The sequence below is a fragment of the Molothrus aeneus genome, chromosome 2 (assembly GCF_037042795.1).
Source record: "Molothrus aeneus isolate 106 chromosome 2, BPBGC_Maene_1.0, whole genome shotgun sequence".
NCBI lineage: Eukaryota > Metazoa > Chordata > Aves > Passeriformes > Icteridae > Molothrus > Molothrus aeneus.
The window spans coordinates 42,599,348-42,617,278 of record NC_089647.1 but is presented as its reverse complement, the minus strand read 5'-3'; the positions used below and the strand labels follow the sequence as shown (position 1 = coordinate 42,617,278).

Below are 17,931 nucleotides of genomic sequence, written 5' to 3'. Positions count from 1 at the left end.
TCAATTTCATTAGAAAAAAGTATCTTCAGTACCAAGCTGCTGTCATACTGCAAGTAATTTTCAGGAGAAAACAGCTGTTTCCAGTAGCAGCACTCTGTGGGTTACCAAGAGAATTCCTTTTCAAGGGCCTTTAAGAAATGATAAGTCAGTGACAAAGGGAGCCATAGTTAACATTCTTTATTGACAGATGTCAAGCCAAAATTAAAATCTGACATTGCTTACTTGTACTGTATAAAAAGTTGAACTGATATAGCAGTAAAAGGGCCAGTTGTCTGGATCAGTAATCATTGATGCTTTAGGAAATTTTAGAATAGCAGTTACAGAACTCATCCACTGATTGATAAATAAGATGTAACAGCTACCACTCAGTTTTGATCAGAGAGCTTTTAAGGCTGTGTTTCTGATGCTGCTTGGGCTACAGCTTCTGTATCAGTATTGCAGAAGCACCTCCTCCTCCATTGCAGATTCCTGCAAGACCATATTGTCCTGGTTTCAAAGCATGCGCCATGTGAACGACAATTCTTGCTCCAGACATTCTAGATATCAGAAAAACAAAAGAACATAGCTTAGTTTAAAGGAAATTCTCAATTTGACCTACACAGGGACGTTGGCAGAACATAGTACCAACAAAAACACGGAAACAATCCTTTTGTCTGCAGTTCAGTGCAGTACAGATTAAGTACTGGAGCTAGAGAGGAATAAACACAAAGGTTCTTCAACATGGCATTTTTGTTTGTGTATGTATAGCTAAAGTTTCTTTGGGAAAAAAAATCACCTCTATGTCAGCCTGTATATTACAGAGTACCTCTACAAGCAGCAAAGCTCTTTCAAAGAAGGGAACAGATCTCCCATAACCAAATCAATAATAAGGATTAAATTCAAACATACTCTTATTTGCTTAAAACTCATTTACCTAGAAGACAATGCCTCTGTGCAGAGAAAACCCAGAGCTTATTTTGCTTACCCTATTGGATGTCCAAGAGAGACAGCTCCTCCATTAATATTTACTTTTTGTGGATCAATGTCCAGCATTTTTATATTGGCCAGCACCACAACACTGAATGCTTCGTTAATTTCCCACATTGCAATGTCTTCTTTTTTCAGGCCTGTCTCACTTAGAATCTAGAAATAATACAAAACAATTACTACTATTAAAAAAATAGGAAACTAATTAAAGAAATAATAGCTCTATTTTGAAGTCAGTGACTCAGGCTCCCCATACTCTGATTCACAAATTCACATTTTAAGAACCTCTTTGTCAGATGGGAAAAAGCAAAACTGAAGGACTGAACCACAAACTTGACTTTTCACCAAAGAAGGAATGGTGAGCAGCCCATCCAAGGATGCATTTCCATCACACAACACTAAGACTGCTGCTACAGTAAGCCCATTTAAAATGACACAGTACTGCCTCACATCATATACCTATCTTCAGTTCCTTTTAGAACAAGTCTACCCATGTATAATCATACTTATTTTGCCTTTTGGCCATACAAGTTGCAAAACTTCAAAGGTGCAAACGTGTCAAAAGTTGCTAAAAGCAGAATAGAACAATACTCTCTTTCAAAATAGGTGTGAGAAATTTGTTAACTCTGAAGATCTGCAGTTTAGCCTTGGTCCTCTGTAAAACATCTGTTCTTTGTATTTATGACATCATTAAAATTTCAATCCTAATTCAAGAAGACCCACTGAGAGGGGATGAACTGACAGTGGAATGCTAGGGAAGCTTGTTTTTTTCCAAAACCCACTCAGTTTTAGTCTTACCTTAGGAACAGCATATGCAGGTGCAATTGGAAAGTCAATAGGATCAACAGCAGCATCTGCAAAAGCTGAAAAAAGAAAAATAATTCAGAAAAGGTGTTTAAAGACCTTGTGTTTTTACCATACATTATTTTCTTTCTTTGCAAGCAGTAAACACTGCCAAGATAAGAGAAATTCTGAATACCATGATCTATGAAATAGCTGCATCTAAAACATAGTGCCCTAAGCCACACAATAATATTTTCCAAACTTTATTATTACATATAGAATATTCTCTTTATGGTCAAAAGTCTGCTGGTGTAACACTTGAAATTTCAAGGACTGTGCTGGGAAGATGCAGCCATGATGTCAGGTAAGCAGCCTAACAGGACTCCCAGTCTGAGAGCACACTATGGGAGTATTTTCCAGGACTTTCCTAGAGGTAAGGAAGATCATACCTACTATCCGTGCCAAAGGTTTGACTTTCAGTCTCTTGGCTGCCTCTGTAGTCATCAGCACCAAAGCAGCTGCTCCATCATTCAGAGTACTGGCATTAGCAGCTGTAACTGTTCCTAGAAAAGGAAAAATATCCCTTAGGCAGAGGTGAGAGTGTTATGCAAAACAGCTCACATATATCCTGTGAAGGATTGTTTCTCCCTGAGTTCACTGAACATGAAGTCTCAATCATTTGGTGAAACCTGTTGCACTGAGTTAACTAAAAATGAGTTGGTTTTTGACATCTGTTTGATGAAACAAATGCAGCCAGAGGTACTTGTATCCTTATCCCAGTGCCAGTTTAGATCATGCCTTCCATGGCAGCTGCACTGCTGGCACTGTCACAGAATTCCAGCTCAGGAGGGGTTGTGAATGAGGAGCAGTTTTGACTTAGCCAGGAAGGTTTATCAATTACAGATTTGGGAAGCCACTCCAGCTGCACAGCAACAGGAGTTTACACCTGGCAGAGACCAAGGCCCAGTGAAACTGAAACCCACCTGTCACTCTTTTTAAGGTGAATGTCCCAAACAGAGGTGTTCACCGGTTTAAGGTTCTTGGACCATCTTTTAATCCAAGCCAGTTCCTGCTGTTGTGCAGCATGTTTCTTTATCTCAGCAGACATTTAAAAATAAAAGGGCTGTTGTTGAGCATTCATGCTCTTGTGAATAGACTCTCCACCCTGACAAAGCATCCCTGCACTTGGCAGAAAATTAAGCAGTTCTGTTAACGATATTTACCGTTTTCTTTTTGGAAAACAGCTTTCAGCTTTGGAACTTTACTGAAATCAACACGTTTGTATTCTTCATCTTCGTTCACTTCTGTATCTGGCTTCCCTGAAATTCAGATTTGGTTTAGTATTTTGTAGAACAGTTGACTAAATACTGCTTTATATAAATAACTTATTTCAGTAAAAAAGTGCAAATGCATGTAAAACGCACATCAGGAAATGTGCTTACATGAACTGAAAAAAAAAAGTTACTCCTTAATCAAATTTATTTGCAGAAAATCCATTTATACTTCCCAGTGGCTGAACAAAAAGGACAAAGAGCCTATCTTTAATGTAAATTAAAACAAATCGATACAAATAGATGTCTTTAAGCCATAACTGAATTCAATAGCTAACTTTCACTCAGACCAAAAAAAAAAAATATGGTGTGCAACATTGAAGAAAAACTGAAAAACAAAAACCAGATGACAGGTCACTGACTGCTGTTCACCAGAAAGTCTGCCTAACAGAAAATTCTTATGTGATCAAAATGAATGTTCCTGAGATTCACATGTTTAAACAATACAATTTGCACCAAATACAAACAACATTACAGCTTTCTATAAGAAACACAATTCATCTCATCACACCTTTCCACAGTACCTTTTTTTGAAATAGTGACAGGAACTATTTCATTTTTCAGTACTCCTGAGTCCCAGGCTGTTTTGCTCTTGGTGTAAGAGCCTATGGCATAAGTGTCTTGCTCTTCTCTGGAAATAGTGAACTTCTTGGCAGTGTTCTCAGCACAGTTGCCCTTGGAGGAAAACAGGCCTGTTAGGTTTGGTATTCCTGAAGATGTAAAGCTCAACTACAACTGAAAAAACCTCAACCAGCAGATTTCCAGAATTGAATGCGACTAATATTGGTGTTCTGTTTCTGGTTTACACAGTCGTAATAGTAACAAATAGTAACTTATGGTTTTGAAATATAATTGTCAGATTTAGCAAATGTTTTCTGGATCCAGATTATCAAATCCATAAAGGAACTTTCCTTATAAGGCTTTTTTTTTCAGTTTAACTGCATGCAAAAGTAAGTTTAAAGTGCTTAGGGCTGACACCTTCAGAGACTGAAGATTATTGTTCAGCCACAGAAGCACATGTTCACATCATTTTCCTAGTGTTTTCACTCCATTATTATCTTGCCTATTCCAAAGATTACAAGAACAGGTCAACACACAGGGCCTTCAGAATCTCTAAAAAACTCTAAAACTCGGAATCTCTAAAACTGTAGAAATAAAAATATGTATCCCTTTTTTCTAATAACTGTAATGAAATAAGTAGAACAATACAACCAAATCAGTTTTTATATAGGCAAATCATGATTGTAATTATATACTCACAATTCATTACCATCACTGTCTAAATATCCAGTGACAAAATTCAAAAAAACCTCATTTAGTCAACTGGAAAGATTGCCCTTGAAAGGTTTTGTTCCACCTCTCATTTCATTGGAAAACTCAATGAATCAACACAAAACCCTTTAGTATTGTGTCCCTCCAGTTCTTCAAATAAGCAAGTTCATTTCTATGTAATGAATGAAATTTAAGTCTTCAAACCTCAAAGCACCAGCAACTTAGGCTACTGCCAAAACACAGACAAGAGTAATTCCCAAAGCCATCCTATGGACTTATTGTATGTTCTCACAGACTGTCAAGGTTTTCTAAACAACCTACATCTGCTATAAGACAGACAAAAGGTTCCAACATACAGTCCCAATCTATTAAAACTTGGTGTGTTATAACCAACTGCTAGAATTTTTCCTCACATGAGGGAACTATCAAAGCCACCCTTTAGATTCCTATAAAATCCTCACATTCAAAATCCATTTTAGCTGAAATGTGGGAATGAGTTTCAACATTCCCACATAGCCTAAGCACTAGGGTACAAAAAGAATAAATCATACACAAGTGAAGTCTGTACCAAATCTATGAATCAAAGTAAATATTCTTCATGACACGTTTTCCTGTATCCCAGAAAGAACACCAACTGATCAATCAATACTGCTCTATAGTTGTGAATTGCCACTGGGTAAAGGTCAGAAATATTCATAAGCTGAAAGCAGCCATTCTCTTTTTAAACTTTTCTTCCCTGGTGATTGTTCTTGATTGTCTTTGCATCAGTTGATTTCCAAACCCATCCAAAGTTTGCCCTTGTTTGTCCAATTTAAGTTACCCTGCTGATGAGTAAGCACATCAGCTGACTCAAACCTTCCCACAGGAGATATGAGATATGTACTCTGGGGGAGGGAAAAACATGAGCCTGCTGGATCCTTCAGAGCAGATATCCTCACAGACACCAAGCAACTTGATTGCTCCATCCCTTAGATGGAGCAACAGCAACCCATCAGCAGCAGAATTAATTTTTCTCTTAATCCTTGCTTTAGGCTATTCAGACTGCAGAGACAGGTAATTACAAACTACTCTGCTATTCTGGTCTGGTACTGCAGGAAACCTGGAAATGGAAGACTTTTTTCCTCCTCATTTCCAGGCTTGCTAGAGGAAGCAGTTTCATAACAACTATAAGCAAGCTTTTCAGATCTGCACCAGGTCTATCTATGGTTGATACATGAGCAGTGTGCAGGAATATTTACCATATGGATATGGTTGTAAGCATCTGTCAGCCCATCTTTTACTATCAGGTCTTCCAGCTTTACTCCTCCATAAGGTGTTGCCCCTCTGCTCATCGTGTAGGGAACATTGGACATGCTCTCCATTCCACCAGCAACCATGACATCCTGCTCAAAGGAAACAAGATGAAGTTAATAATCATGCAGTTGTAGAACCAGTATTAGTAAAAGCTTAAGCATGGACACTTTATACTTGTCAGAAGTCTTAGAGAAGGACATAAAATGAACACCCTTTACGCATTTAAAAAGCAAACAGGAACAACTGAAGATAGGTAATCCAACCTGGCAGAAACATGACATGAAGTAATAAAGGAAAAAAAAAGAAGGCTGAGGACAGCTATTGAAAAGACAGATTGGAAAGGCAGTGGAGGATATGGAAGCAGCAGCAGACTAGAAGAACAAGAATCCCTGGCATTTAAATTCCATTAAGTGAAAGACCTGGAGAGAGAGCCAGTACAATTGTTTATATAATGGTGTACACTGACTCAAGCCACTGGGAACCATCACTGTCATACCACAGATACCTCACAGCCCACAGCCAGGAAAAACAAACCAATACCAACCCCCCCATAATTAATAGCTCTAAGAGATTAATAACTGGCTGAGTTTCTGTTTTGCTGAGACTGGCAGCACAGCTTGTATGATTAATTCAGCTGAAAATTCCACTTCTATTCAGAGCTCATGGCCTACATCTGTCAAACCAACCAAAGGCACAAGTACTCTCATGAAGTCATTGGATATAAATGACTAAATCCAAATGTAGCTGTTTACAAAGACATGCTGGGCCTGGTTCAAAGTCTGGTGACAAGATTTCCATCAACTTCAGCAGGCCCCAGACAAAGTGCTGTTTTCTGCAGGGCAAGGCCAAAGCAATAAAGCAGTTGCTTAACTCCAGTTACACTGCGATTTCCACAGAAGGCACATCAAAATTTAAACACTTTTGTTTTAAACACACACAGAAAAGTCTTCTTCACTTATGAGCCACTTACTTTTAAAGCCAAAAATATATATAATTGAACTGATTATATTTTCACTTCAGAGAACCAAAGATGCTGCCAAAATGCTTTGGGTGTAGAATTAAAAACAAAACTGAAATGTCTTTCTTCACATTGACACTTCTCCCACATTCTTTGCTGCACAGCATTTAATGGCTTACTGAAAATGATGTATTCTCCTATCCTCCCATCAAGTGACAGAACTTTTTTTCCCATTGTACAGAAAATCTTGTAAGAAAGTTGACAGAGATGAGCAATTCTCCTTCATCAAGCTCTGTAATGAAAAAGCTTATTCACCAACAATAAATTCTGCTTCTTCTAAAATAATAAATAAGCCTGAAAGATCTTTAGTATACCTGGAAACAACATTGCTTGAACATGTGTATTTAATTCATTTAAATGTTAACATGGTCTGAAAGTCAACTCACCAAAAACTAAGTACATAAAAATTTCTTCACCTTTTCAAAACTGAAAGCTTGAAAATTCCCTTAATTATATTTTGGGGGCTGGACTGGTAGGTGGGGTGGGGGGTAGAGAGATGAGATAAATACCCCCCAAACAATCCACCTTGTTTCTTCAGCTCTAAAAACACATCTGAATTTTCCAACTATAGTATTTACTTTCTTTTCTGTTTTGAACTCAAACATTCTTAACCGACTATAAAATTAGGGTTGCATAAACAAAACAAAACAAAACAAGCCCTTGCTAATTAGCTTTATTATCCCAAGCCAAAACACAATCCCAAATCAAAGAGCACAGCTATTGGTAGGACAGGATATACAACATTAACTGTGTGGTTTTTTCCATAGAACAGCACAAAATCCACATACCTGACTCCCACACATCAGGCTTTGTGCTGCCATCATGATTGATTTCATTCCTGAAGCACAGACTTTATTGACAGTTGTGGTAGGAGTGGCGATCGGCAGACCTGAGTCAGAGAAGTTTGTACAGCTGTTATTTGGAGGGCAGACTTCAGTATTTTATTGGTGTTTCAGCAATATTTCATATGGCACCAGTTTTTATCTAAGCCCAGGATGTCCAGCTTGCACTGTTTAGCCTGCCAAGGCAATTTATCTACACTTATTCATAGTTCTTGGAAACCCCTGTTGTTTCTCCCCTTCCAACAACTGACTTGTGATAAGGGGAAAGGCAAGGAAATGGAAGATCAAGGAAGGGACTCCAGAACTGCTCCTGTTCCCAAAACCCTGATCTCTGCCTCTAAGCAGCACCCAAGGCTGAAAAAGCATAAATAAGCTGCAGAATTTAGCAACTGGCAACAAGACAGACCCCATGCCAGGCTGGGCAGGGCTCTGAGCACCCTGGTCTAATGGAAGGTGTCCTTGCCCAGAGCAGGGGGGTTGGAATGAGATCTTTAAGGTCCCCTCCAACTCAAGATACTATATAATTCTGTGAATGAAGAGAGCCATATTTATCACTTTGCCTAACATGGAAGTAGTTCCTTTTCCTTCAAAAATGTACATAGTGCATAGTTCCTCCTTGACCTACAGGCTTACCTAGAAACAAGCTAAGGTATGGAATCCCACCCCCACAGAAGAATGGAGAAGTTAATGTTACAGCTAACATCATATAGTGAATACTTCCAGTGTCAGCTCCAGACTCCACAGGAAGATGAGTTGTAGACACTCATGTGTTGAAGGAAACTCATTGACTCCTTATCCAGTAAGAACTAAGAATAATGATACACCAAAAAAAAAAAAGTCTGTTTTGTGAAAGATTCAGAGCAGCATCCATCATTAATGTAAAGTACTGTGGAATTACCAGCTTGATCTCCAGTACTGTCTTCTCCAGGTTCTGCAAACACTTCAGGCAATAACATCCCACTTGCATGAGTGCAATGTGCACCCTTCACCCATCACAGGGCAAAAAGCATCCATGGACTGTCCTAACAAAGGGCTGCCCACCAGTCTGCTCTAACTCACAGCCCAGTAGATCCCAGGTATATAAAGACAGAAAACCTTCAACCCCAGTGCAAAGAGAAGGATTACCTGCACCCAAAACTGCTTGTCTGGCTGGAGCTTGTCCTTGTCCAGCCTGCAGGACATTGCCCATATAGGCCTCTTTCACTTCTTCTGCAGGGATTCCTACAAAACAAAATTGTTTTGATTCAGGATCCTTTTGACAAAAGTTCCCACTGATGTTTTCTATCAAAGACTAATAAAACTTGCCACATCCAACCCATATGCTAACAGAACCCAGGCCTCAGTGGGTGCATTCCAGATCTCTACCCTCATATTCATGGAGTATGGTGAACTGGTGATCCCCCCAGAAGATAATTCCCCTGTCACTCTGCAGGACAAGCTGCAGTTATTTCATTGAAGTCAACATTTCCAAGTCTTACTAATCACCTGAGAAGCTCGATTTCCATGGATAGTTAAATGCCCAAAACTTTTTTTGCGCTAGAATTATGTCTAAAGACAATTTTGTTTATTTAGCATGGGCAAGCCAAGGCCACAGCAAGCTGCCACCACAGAGAAGAGGTCTGCTCTCCTGCAGCATCTCTTGCAACAGCCCTGGTGTCCAACTTTTTTAGGGAAGAGGGAGTATTAACCCTCCTCTTCCCTAAAAAAATTTTTTTGCTAGACTGAATCCGTCAAAAGGCTGACAAGGCTGTGCTTCAAGTACATGCACCCACATAAAAACTGGGCAGGGAAAGAAAAGGCCACTGGTCTCAGCAGCAAGCAGCCTTTGCATCAGCTTACACATGTCATAGAAACCCATCCCAACAAACCAAATACCATGTTCAATCACATTTGGAATAGCATAGATACCCCTAGGCTACATTCTGCTCCTAGAAGCAGCTCTCAATTCAGATTGAATAGAAGTCTGACAGTCAACTTTACTTAAACGGCTTTTGTGGATAGACTTAAAAATGCCACAGGAGCAAAAAATCCAGGACATTGCAGGTTTTTTTCATTACCAAGCCATTGAAAAGACACCGAGCCACTTAAGGTTTTCTTTGTCACAGGGAAAAAAATGTGTATGCATACCTGCTCTGGCAATTGCTCCCTTAATTGCAATGGAACCAAGTTTAGTGGCTGGCAGTGAGGAAAGAGACCCTTGGAAAGATCCAATAGGTGTCCTTACAGCACTTGCTATCACCACCTCCTAAGTGCAGAAGAACAGAGTAAAAGTCACAATCTCTCTCACAATTGCACACATAGAGCAGTATTTTTTAAATGTATCTACTTGTTATTATTTCATTGATGTCACAGCTTCTCTTTCATCCTGCAAGTGCTTCAGAGCACTAAAATCTGTATTAATGCATGCAGCATGGAGAGTAAACATAAGGAGATTGGTGTGCAGCTGCAGCACTACAACCTTGGGATCATGGAGCTGTGGTGAGATGGCTCACATGGCTGGAGTGCTGCCATGCAGGAATAAGGGCTCTCCAGGAAGGACAGGTCAAGAAGATGAGGCAAAGGAGCAGAGGAGAGGCCTTGCGCGTTAAGGGACAGAACAGGTGGAGTGCATTGAGCTCAGCCTTGGCATTGATGATGCTTGCAAGAATCCTGAACATCCTGGAGCAAAGGGGGAACAAAGAAAGCTGGCTGATGTTCAAAGAGGACCACTCCAAGCTCCAGAGCAATCCATTCCAATGAGCAATAAGTTGGGTAAAAATGCCAGGATGGATACCAAAACTCGCACACAAAAATGAATCGTACAAGAGATGGAAACAGGAACTGAGAATGTGGCACACAGTCTGAGCATGCAGGGATGAGGTCATAAAGCCAAGAATTAAATCTGGCAAAGAATGTCAAAAGCAAAGGAAGGGCTTCCATGAGCACCTAAGAAGCAAGGAAAATATGGGCCTCCTTGATAACAAAGGACAAGGCTGAAATACTGAATGCTGAATGCCTGATTTGCCTCAGTCTTCAGTGCTAAGAGTAGCCTTCAGGAATTCCAGGCTCCAGAGACTGGGGGAAGGGTGGAGCAAGGAAGATGTACCCTTGGTGAAAGAGGAACAAGTCAGGACAAACTGGACATACATAAATCCATGGGTCCTGACCAGATGCCCCCATGAGTTCTGTGGGAGCTGGCAGGTGACTTTTTAAGGTCACTTTCAATAATGTTGAGATAGTCACAGCAATTATGTGTGGTGCCCAAGGAGTGGAGGAAAGCCAAGCATTACTCCAATCCTCAAGTAGGGTAAGAAAGAGGACCCAGGGAACTACAGGTCAGTGAGATCCATCTTAACCCCTGGAAAGGGATGAAACAACTGATCCTAAAAAAACATTTACACTAACAAGAAAATCATCAGGAGTCATCAGCATGGATTCACCCAGGGAAAGCCATGCTCAGACAAACTGCCAGCCTTCTACAATGAAGTGACTGGTCTGGTAGAGGAGGGGAGAGCAGACATGGTCCACCTGGACTACAGTGAGGCTTTCACCTCTGTCTCCCATAAAATCCTTATACAGAAGCTAATGAACTATGGGCTAGACAAGCAGATGGTGAGGGGGATAGAAAAGGGCTGAATGGCCAGGCTGGGGTGGTGATAGAGGCACAAAGTCTGGTTGGAGGCCAGTTAGTAGGGGTCAGTGCTGGTCCAGTCCTGTGTCACATCTTCATTAGTGAACTGGATGATGGTGCAGTGCACCCTCAGCAGGTTTGCTGGTGACACCAAAGGAGGAGTGGCTGCTACACCAGAGGGCTGTAGTGCCACAGAGAACTTCAACAGCAGCACCCCACCATGGAGGTGAGTATATTAATACTGCAAGGAAGGGTGCAAAGAAGGTAGAGCCAAACTCTTTTCAGTGGTGCACAGTGGGCACCAACTGACACAAAGGAGTTCCCAGTGAATATCAGGAAACATTTCTCCACTGGGGGTGTGGCTGAACTCTGGCACAGGTTACCCAGAGTGGTTGTGAGGTCTCCACCCCTGGATATATTCAAAAGCCCAGGTGCCAGCAGAACGTGTAAGCAGCAGTTTATGACATCCAGCCCTATTTTACTCTTATTTTGCCTCTTAGCTTTAGTGTTACATCCATGTGTGCACCCAATAACCCTGTGAGAGCAGCATGAGAACCTGGCACTAAAAAGGCACAGGCCAGACCTCTGGCTGCCCCTGACAGCTGTCAAGAAGCAGCAATGACTGCTTCCAGCTGTACTGGTTTCAGTGAAAGTTAACCACAAAGCTTTACAGGGCCTGGTCATGAGGGTTTTTCTATTTAGGCAAAGAAAGAAAACACTAGGAAAAAAATAAAGACAAATGATACTTGTTTAAAACTATGAAGGGCTGTCTATTACTGTAACCCCTTCATCATGACTGACTTCATGAGTGACAGTAACAAACTTGTCCTCATCTTTCACATTGTAACAGCAAGCTCCAGGATAACACAAATAATTTCAAAGGGATCAGTTAATATCAGCTGTATTTTCTCATTCTGGGTTAACAGTTACATGAAGCTTACATCAGCTGACACACTTCTAATTTTGTCCCACACTTAGCCAACCAAAATAAACTGCAATCTGACTTATTTCAGATTTTGCAGTAAAATGTGGCTTGGGCACAAGTGACACTGTCTTTAAGCCAGATTTTTTGTGATGATTTTCTTAAAAATGTCAGTGATTAACAAGCAAATCTAAACCAGCAGTTGATTAGTCAGAGAGTGCTTTATACTTACATTTAAAGTACGCTGTGATGCATAGCCACGGCTTGTATACTTCAGAGCCTGAAAACAAGAAAGTCCTCAGAATCTCACATCAAGAAAGCCAGTGCCATAATGTTTCACTCTGTAATGTACCCATTTTCATAGAAGTCATTATTTCAAAAAATAGTATCTAAGAAACACTGGAAAAATATGAAAAAAATCATGACATGCCTTTGCAAAGAAGTGTAGTCTAGTACAGTCTCACCATAACATCTGTGATAAAATGTTTTCTGAAAAATAAACAAATATTCCTTCAAAAACAACACCAAATTCATTTTGTCCAAGTCTGCTATGTACACCTATAGCATATATCTAAGCCAGGGGTGAGTGCTGTTATCTTAAAAAAGTTACTAGTCCCTTTGTCTGCTTCCCTGGATGTTGTTCATTCATTCCTACCATTAACTCCACTGCTTTTAAACAGTGGCAGTTCGCATCTACAACTCCCACTCCCTTGGTGTTTTATAAACAAAAATGAAGACAACAAATTCAGAACATCACACCAAGATAGGATAATAAAACAAAACCAAGAAAAAGGGATTATCTGAGCAGTCTAATTCACCAGCCAGTAGCTTCATACAATTAAGCAGTGCAAAGATACAAAATTATATCTGTAGGTATTGTTTCATATTAACAGAGTGATCTTTCCATTAGTGGCTTAAACCACTTTCTTTAGCCATTTCCTGAGACAACATTTCAGCATACTGGAAACTTCTGGCCTTCTATCTGTAATTACTGAATTACAGCTAAATAAATACTAATTAAAAACAACTGCTTAAGGACACAACAAGAACACTACCATTTTTATAAACTAGACAAAGCTTTCTGGTTGCCTCTCAACATGAAAATTTAGCCTGTTTCTCCTCTCCATTTGCCAGCCTTCAACTAACAAAAGGCTGATTTTTTTTTTACTGCTCTGAATTAGCTGTTTGATTTTTGGTTTTTTCGGGGATTTTTGTCTGGTTTTCTCCCCAGCTCAAGTTATAATAGCCAGCTGGAAGTTTAATTTAAAACTTCTCCCTGAAAAAGAATTATGTCCCTTGGAGGGCTTTAACAGCAGTGCTTCTAAGGGTTGGTGCCAAAAAAACAAAGCCTAGTAAAATAAATACCTATACTACCATAAATACTCTTACTGCACAAGGCCTGAAATTTAAACAGGACTAAGAGACAATTGTTTACCAAGTGCAGCTGGCATCTGCTAGGAGTATTCATGCTCTGTCGTGAAGGAAGGAAGGAAGGAAGGAAGGAAGGAAGGAAGGAAGGAAGGAAGGAAGGAAGGAAGGAAGGAAGGAAGGAAGGAAGGAAGGAAGGAAGGAGCCACTTCCACAGCTGGTAAAATGCCACCTCCAGCTTAGCATATGGCAATTCGGATGCGATCCACTCGCCCTCCTTTCTCCCAGCACAGCTCCTACCGCCGTGCGGGGGGCCAGCACCTGCCCCCACAGTGCCAGCAGCCACACCGGCTTTGGGGGCAGCAGCATCCCACTGCCCAGCTGAGAAACAACACCCACCGGTGTAAATTTATATCTGTACACTGCTTAATTAGAGGAACCCAACCCGAGTGTAGGCCCGGCCCGGCCGGGACACCGCTATGGCTGCAGCGGTACCGGACAGGGCTCGGCACCCGCGGCGCTGACAGTGGAAGAAGCCGCGCTCAGGATCGCGGATAAAGGTCCCGCCGGGCTTAGCGCGGGGCCCGGGGCTGCGGGGGCGGGAGAGGCCGCCCTTCACCCCCACGCGGCCCGGGACCCGCTCTCTCCGCTCGGCCGCCTCCCGGGCCGGGGTTCCCGCACGGGTGAGGGGAGGGGGCGCAGCCGCCCCGCCACAGGGCACTGTGACCTTGGCCGAGCGTTTCCGGGCCCGGCGGCGGGGCCGGGACTGCGTAGGAAAGGAGAAGGTAAAGCCGGGCCGGGGGTCGCCTCACCCGCAGCAGCCCCGCTGCCGGCCGCCGCCCGCACAGCATCGCCCCCGCTGCCGCCGCCATGTTCCCGCCGGCGCCCCCGTCACCTTCACCGTCGCCGCCGCCCCCGCCTATAGGCGGTGGCGCCCCGCCCCCTGCCCGCTGCTATTGGCCCCGCGGCGCGGGGCGGTGCCACACCCGCCCCTGCCATTGGCTGGCGCGGAAGGCGTGGCGGCGTCAGAGGGGCTGCCGCGTGCGTTGCTCTAGGGCCGCGGCTGCCGCGTGTGTGGGACCGCCCCAGCCGGGAGCCCCGTTGGGCTGGAGATCAGGCGGAATTCCTCCCGGGAAAGGGTAATCGGACATCGCCACGGGCTGCCAAGGGAGGCGGCCCAGTCACCGTCCCTGGAGGTGCTTAAGGAATGAGTGGGCGTGGCACTCAGTGCCACGGTCTGGGTGACACGGTGGGGCTGGGTCACGGGTTGGACTCGGTGTTCCCGGAGGTCTTTTCTGACCGAATGGATTCTGCGGTTCCGCAGCGCCAGGCGCGTTCCTCTCGCCCGGGGGCCAGGCGGGGGGTGGACAGCCTGGGATGCCGCGTCGAGAAGGAAAATCACTGGTAGAGAACGGCATGGAGACAGCTGGAAAATCCTTGCGGGAAAAGAACCAGCCCCCGGGGCTGTGTCCTCTCCGCCACCGCCCTTCCTCGGCCCGGCCCTCGCCCGCCCCACGCTTCACTCTGCTGCAGGTTAAGCTGACCTGAGCCGCGGACATTTGATCCCGTATCGGAAACATCCTGCGCACGACAAGGCCGTGGGGATGAAAGCGCCGAGTATGGCTTTGTGCCTTGCGTGCCCTTGTGCTGCAGCTGAGTGCTGCTTTCAGAAGAGTCAGCAACTTAACTCCCCCTAAACCCCTTCCTGCCTGGCCATGGCATAAACCCCGGACTTGGTTAGCTCAGAATTCAAACGTGGCCGAGAACGGTCCCGGCAGCTGCCTGCACGGAGCGACTGATGCAGCTCAACCCCAGCTGACCTCAGGCTGCCCATCCCAGTCCCACGGTCCTTGCTGCACTGTGCCTTCTCCCCTCACACTCTTGTCTCTGAACCTACATTTGTGCTGGAAGGCCAGCACAAAATCTCTACAGCTGTTTGCCAGCCTGACAGTGCTCCTCTTCACCCTGTCTCTCCAACATGCACAGAGCAAGGCCAGGAAAAGCCTGGATCTTTCCTGGTCGCCAGCTTTGTATCTCAAAGGAACAGGTTCAGAACACAAAATTACTTTCTCTGAATTGTGCTGGAGCACACAGTCTAGGACAAGCAATTCTCTGTTTGTTTCTCATCAGTCTCTTCTCCTCAACCACTTTTTTAGTCCCTGAAGGAGTTAGTATACTGCTACAGTAACCCACAACTGAATGAAGCATTCCCCCGAGCTGAGGTCTCCCAGTCACATAAACAAGCATTTACTTGCACCTTTCCTTCCACTTGTACCCGAAACTAGAAAAAATGCCAAGAACCAGGCTTTGGATATAGCACTAGAAAGCAGGAGTATTTCAACAACCTGTTAACATCCATTTGCTACCTTGACTTTTTTTTTAATATTTGATCTTCACATTGTAGAACTAACATTTGTCAAAACTACTTCAATTGATTTTCTGTTCTACATCTCATTCATTTCCCTGTGAGAGAGGATTTCACTTTGTCTTTGCTCTCAAAAGTAAGATACTTCTTGCTTTGCATATATATCCAAAGATTCTCCAGACATGCAGCGAGAGGCTGATTGGGACGGGCACTGGCGAGGGAAGCATTTGTACTCCTTTGCTTCCTTGACTCTCAGTAGCTGATGTTCTAAGGTGGTCTAGTCTAGACCTTTGATTTAGAGACAGTTTTCAAGTTCAAACCATACATAACAAAGGAACTGATAAATACTGTCTCAGGAAAAACTGAAAGTAAATATTGTCTCAGGAAAAACTGAAGGTTTTACTCTGAAAATATATATGTACCATATAGCAAAACATCCAGGTTGGATGAAGATATTTTTCAGAAATAAGTAATGCTGAAAACAGGTAGAACAAAACCCAGTAAATTCTCATTTAACTTGCCTTTACCCCTGCGGTATAAAGCACTTTTTCAGGGATATAACCTGCTAACATTCTTTAATTTTTTCATCATTTCTTCTCACCAAGATTGACTATGATGTACTAATTTCAAGGTCACTTTTGATGTCCAGTCACAGACTATTAAAAAGTCACACTGTGCTGCTCTTGCTTAGCTCAGCAGGTGGTATTTGCTTTGGCTATGCCCTGGATCCACAGAGGGAAGCAGCAGCTACTATTCGTGACTCCAGCCGTTCTTTCTAACAGGTGTTTAAGGTTGTATGCAGGAGCTGAAGCACAGTATCCAACTGAATTTCTATAGTGGATCTCCATCACTAAAATAAATGAGGATCAAATGCCAGGCACAATGTCTACCTAGAGATGTTGAGATATCCAAGGAGTGGATCAAGAGCACAAGTGCTGTGAGGAGCAGCTGAGGGAGCTGAGGTTGTTCAGCTTGGAGAAAAGGAGGTTCAGGGGGACCTCATCACTCTCTGCAACTGCCTGACAGGAGGGTGCAGCCAAGGGTGGTGGGGTTGGTCTCTTCTAACAAGTAACAAAAAAATGGCCCCAAGTTGTGCCAGGGAAGGTTTAGATTGGATATTAAGAAAACTTTTTTTCATGGAAGGGGTTGTCAAGCAGTAAAACAGGGAAGTGAGTCACCATCCCTGGACTTAGAGGATGTGGCACTCAGGGACATGGTTTAGTGGTGCCCTTGGCAGTGCTGGGTTAACAGTTAGATTCAAGGTTCTTTTCCAGCCTAAACAATTCTATGAGTGCATGTTCACAGGTAAAGCAAAGAAGAAAATAAAGCCACATTCTCACTTTATTAGAAGAATGAACAAGGTTAAGCCTTTTGTATTTACATCAACCTAAACTGTGATCAATTTACAGGGGTAGGAGTTGATTTAGCCAAGGAACTCCTGCAATAACTGGCTTCTAGAGAACAACTTCTCCCGAAAAATCATTGGGAAAGACTATATATTGCCCTAACAGAGGGAAAAAAGTTTGGAAATAATAGCAACCTGCCATCAAAACTCTTCCCACATGAACTGCCAGTTGGCCAATTGCCATGCACAGTACTGAGCACTCACTCAAAAATAGCTGTTTATTCCATACAAGTAGTTCTAAACTCTGCATGTACCAGAGAGCACAAAACACCAATGGTTAGCTGCTGCACTTAAAGAAGAGAGTTGATACGTAAAAAGAGATTCACATTAAAAGGCAAGAACAATCAGAGAAGAAAAGCCATTCCATTAAAAGCACTCCTTCAGGCAAGTGACTGTTCCCACATCACAGTTTACTGCAGGATCAGCTCCCTGAAGTCCTGGTGGCAACACCAGTAACTTTCAGTGATGCACCTTGTAAATAACTTCAAAGACAAATCAACCAAAATATTCAGCAATCTAAGTTCATCCCTGTGAGTTGCAGAAACATAACCCTGTTAAAAATGCCCTAAACTAAGTTAGGCAACTCCCAGCCAGTTTTGGCATGGTAGGCTTTGATACACTGACTGAAAGACTACAGCTCATCTTTAAATAGAATTCAGAAGACTAAATGGCTCTACATATAATATTACATTCGTAAAAATTTTTACCAAGAAAAGAATTGGAAGTCTCCACTTTTGTTTTTTAATTACTCTGATC

The 17,931-nt window shown here is 42.8% G+C and overlaps 1 protein-coding gene across 1 annotated transcript; it reads right to left on the bottom strand.

Annotated features, from left to right (window-relative positions):
• Nucleotides 1-162: 162 nt before the first annotated feature.
• Nucleotides 163-14,312, bottom strand: ACAT1 (acetyl-CoA acetyltransferase 1). The gene is made up of 12 exons (XM_066544769.1): nucleotides 14,218-14,312; nucleotides 12,270-12,317; nucleotides 9,633-9,750; nucleotides 8,631-8,726; nucleotides 7,452-7,552; nucleotides 5,591-5,734; nucleotides 3,605-3,755; nucleotides 2,973-3,068; nucleotides 2,199-2,312; nucleotides 1,765-1,829; nucleotides 965-1,122; nucleotides 163-536 (listed from the first exon to the last, which is right to left on the bottom strand). Exons 1-12 carry the CDS (start codon nucleotides 14,275-14,277, stop codon nucleotides 416-418), a joined length of 1,272 nt encoding a protein of 423 aa, XP_066400866.1. The 5' UTR covers nucleotides 14,278-14,312; the 3' UTR covers nucleotides 163-415.
• Between the last annotated feature and the right edge of the window lie 3,619 nt (nucleotides 14,313-17,931).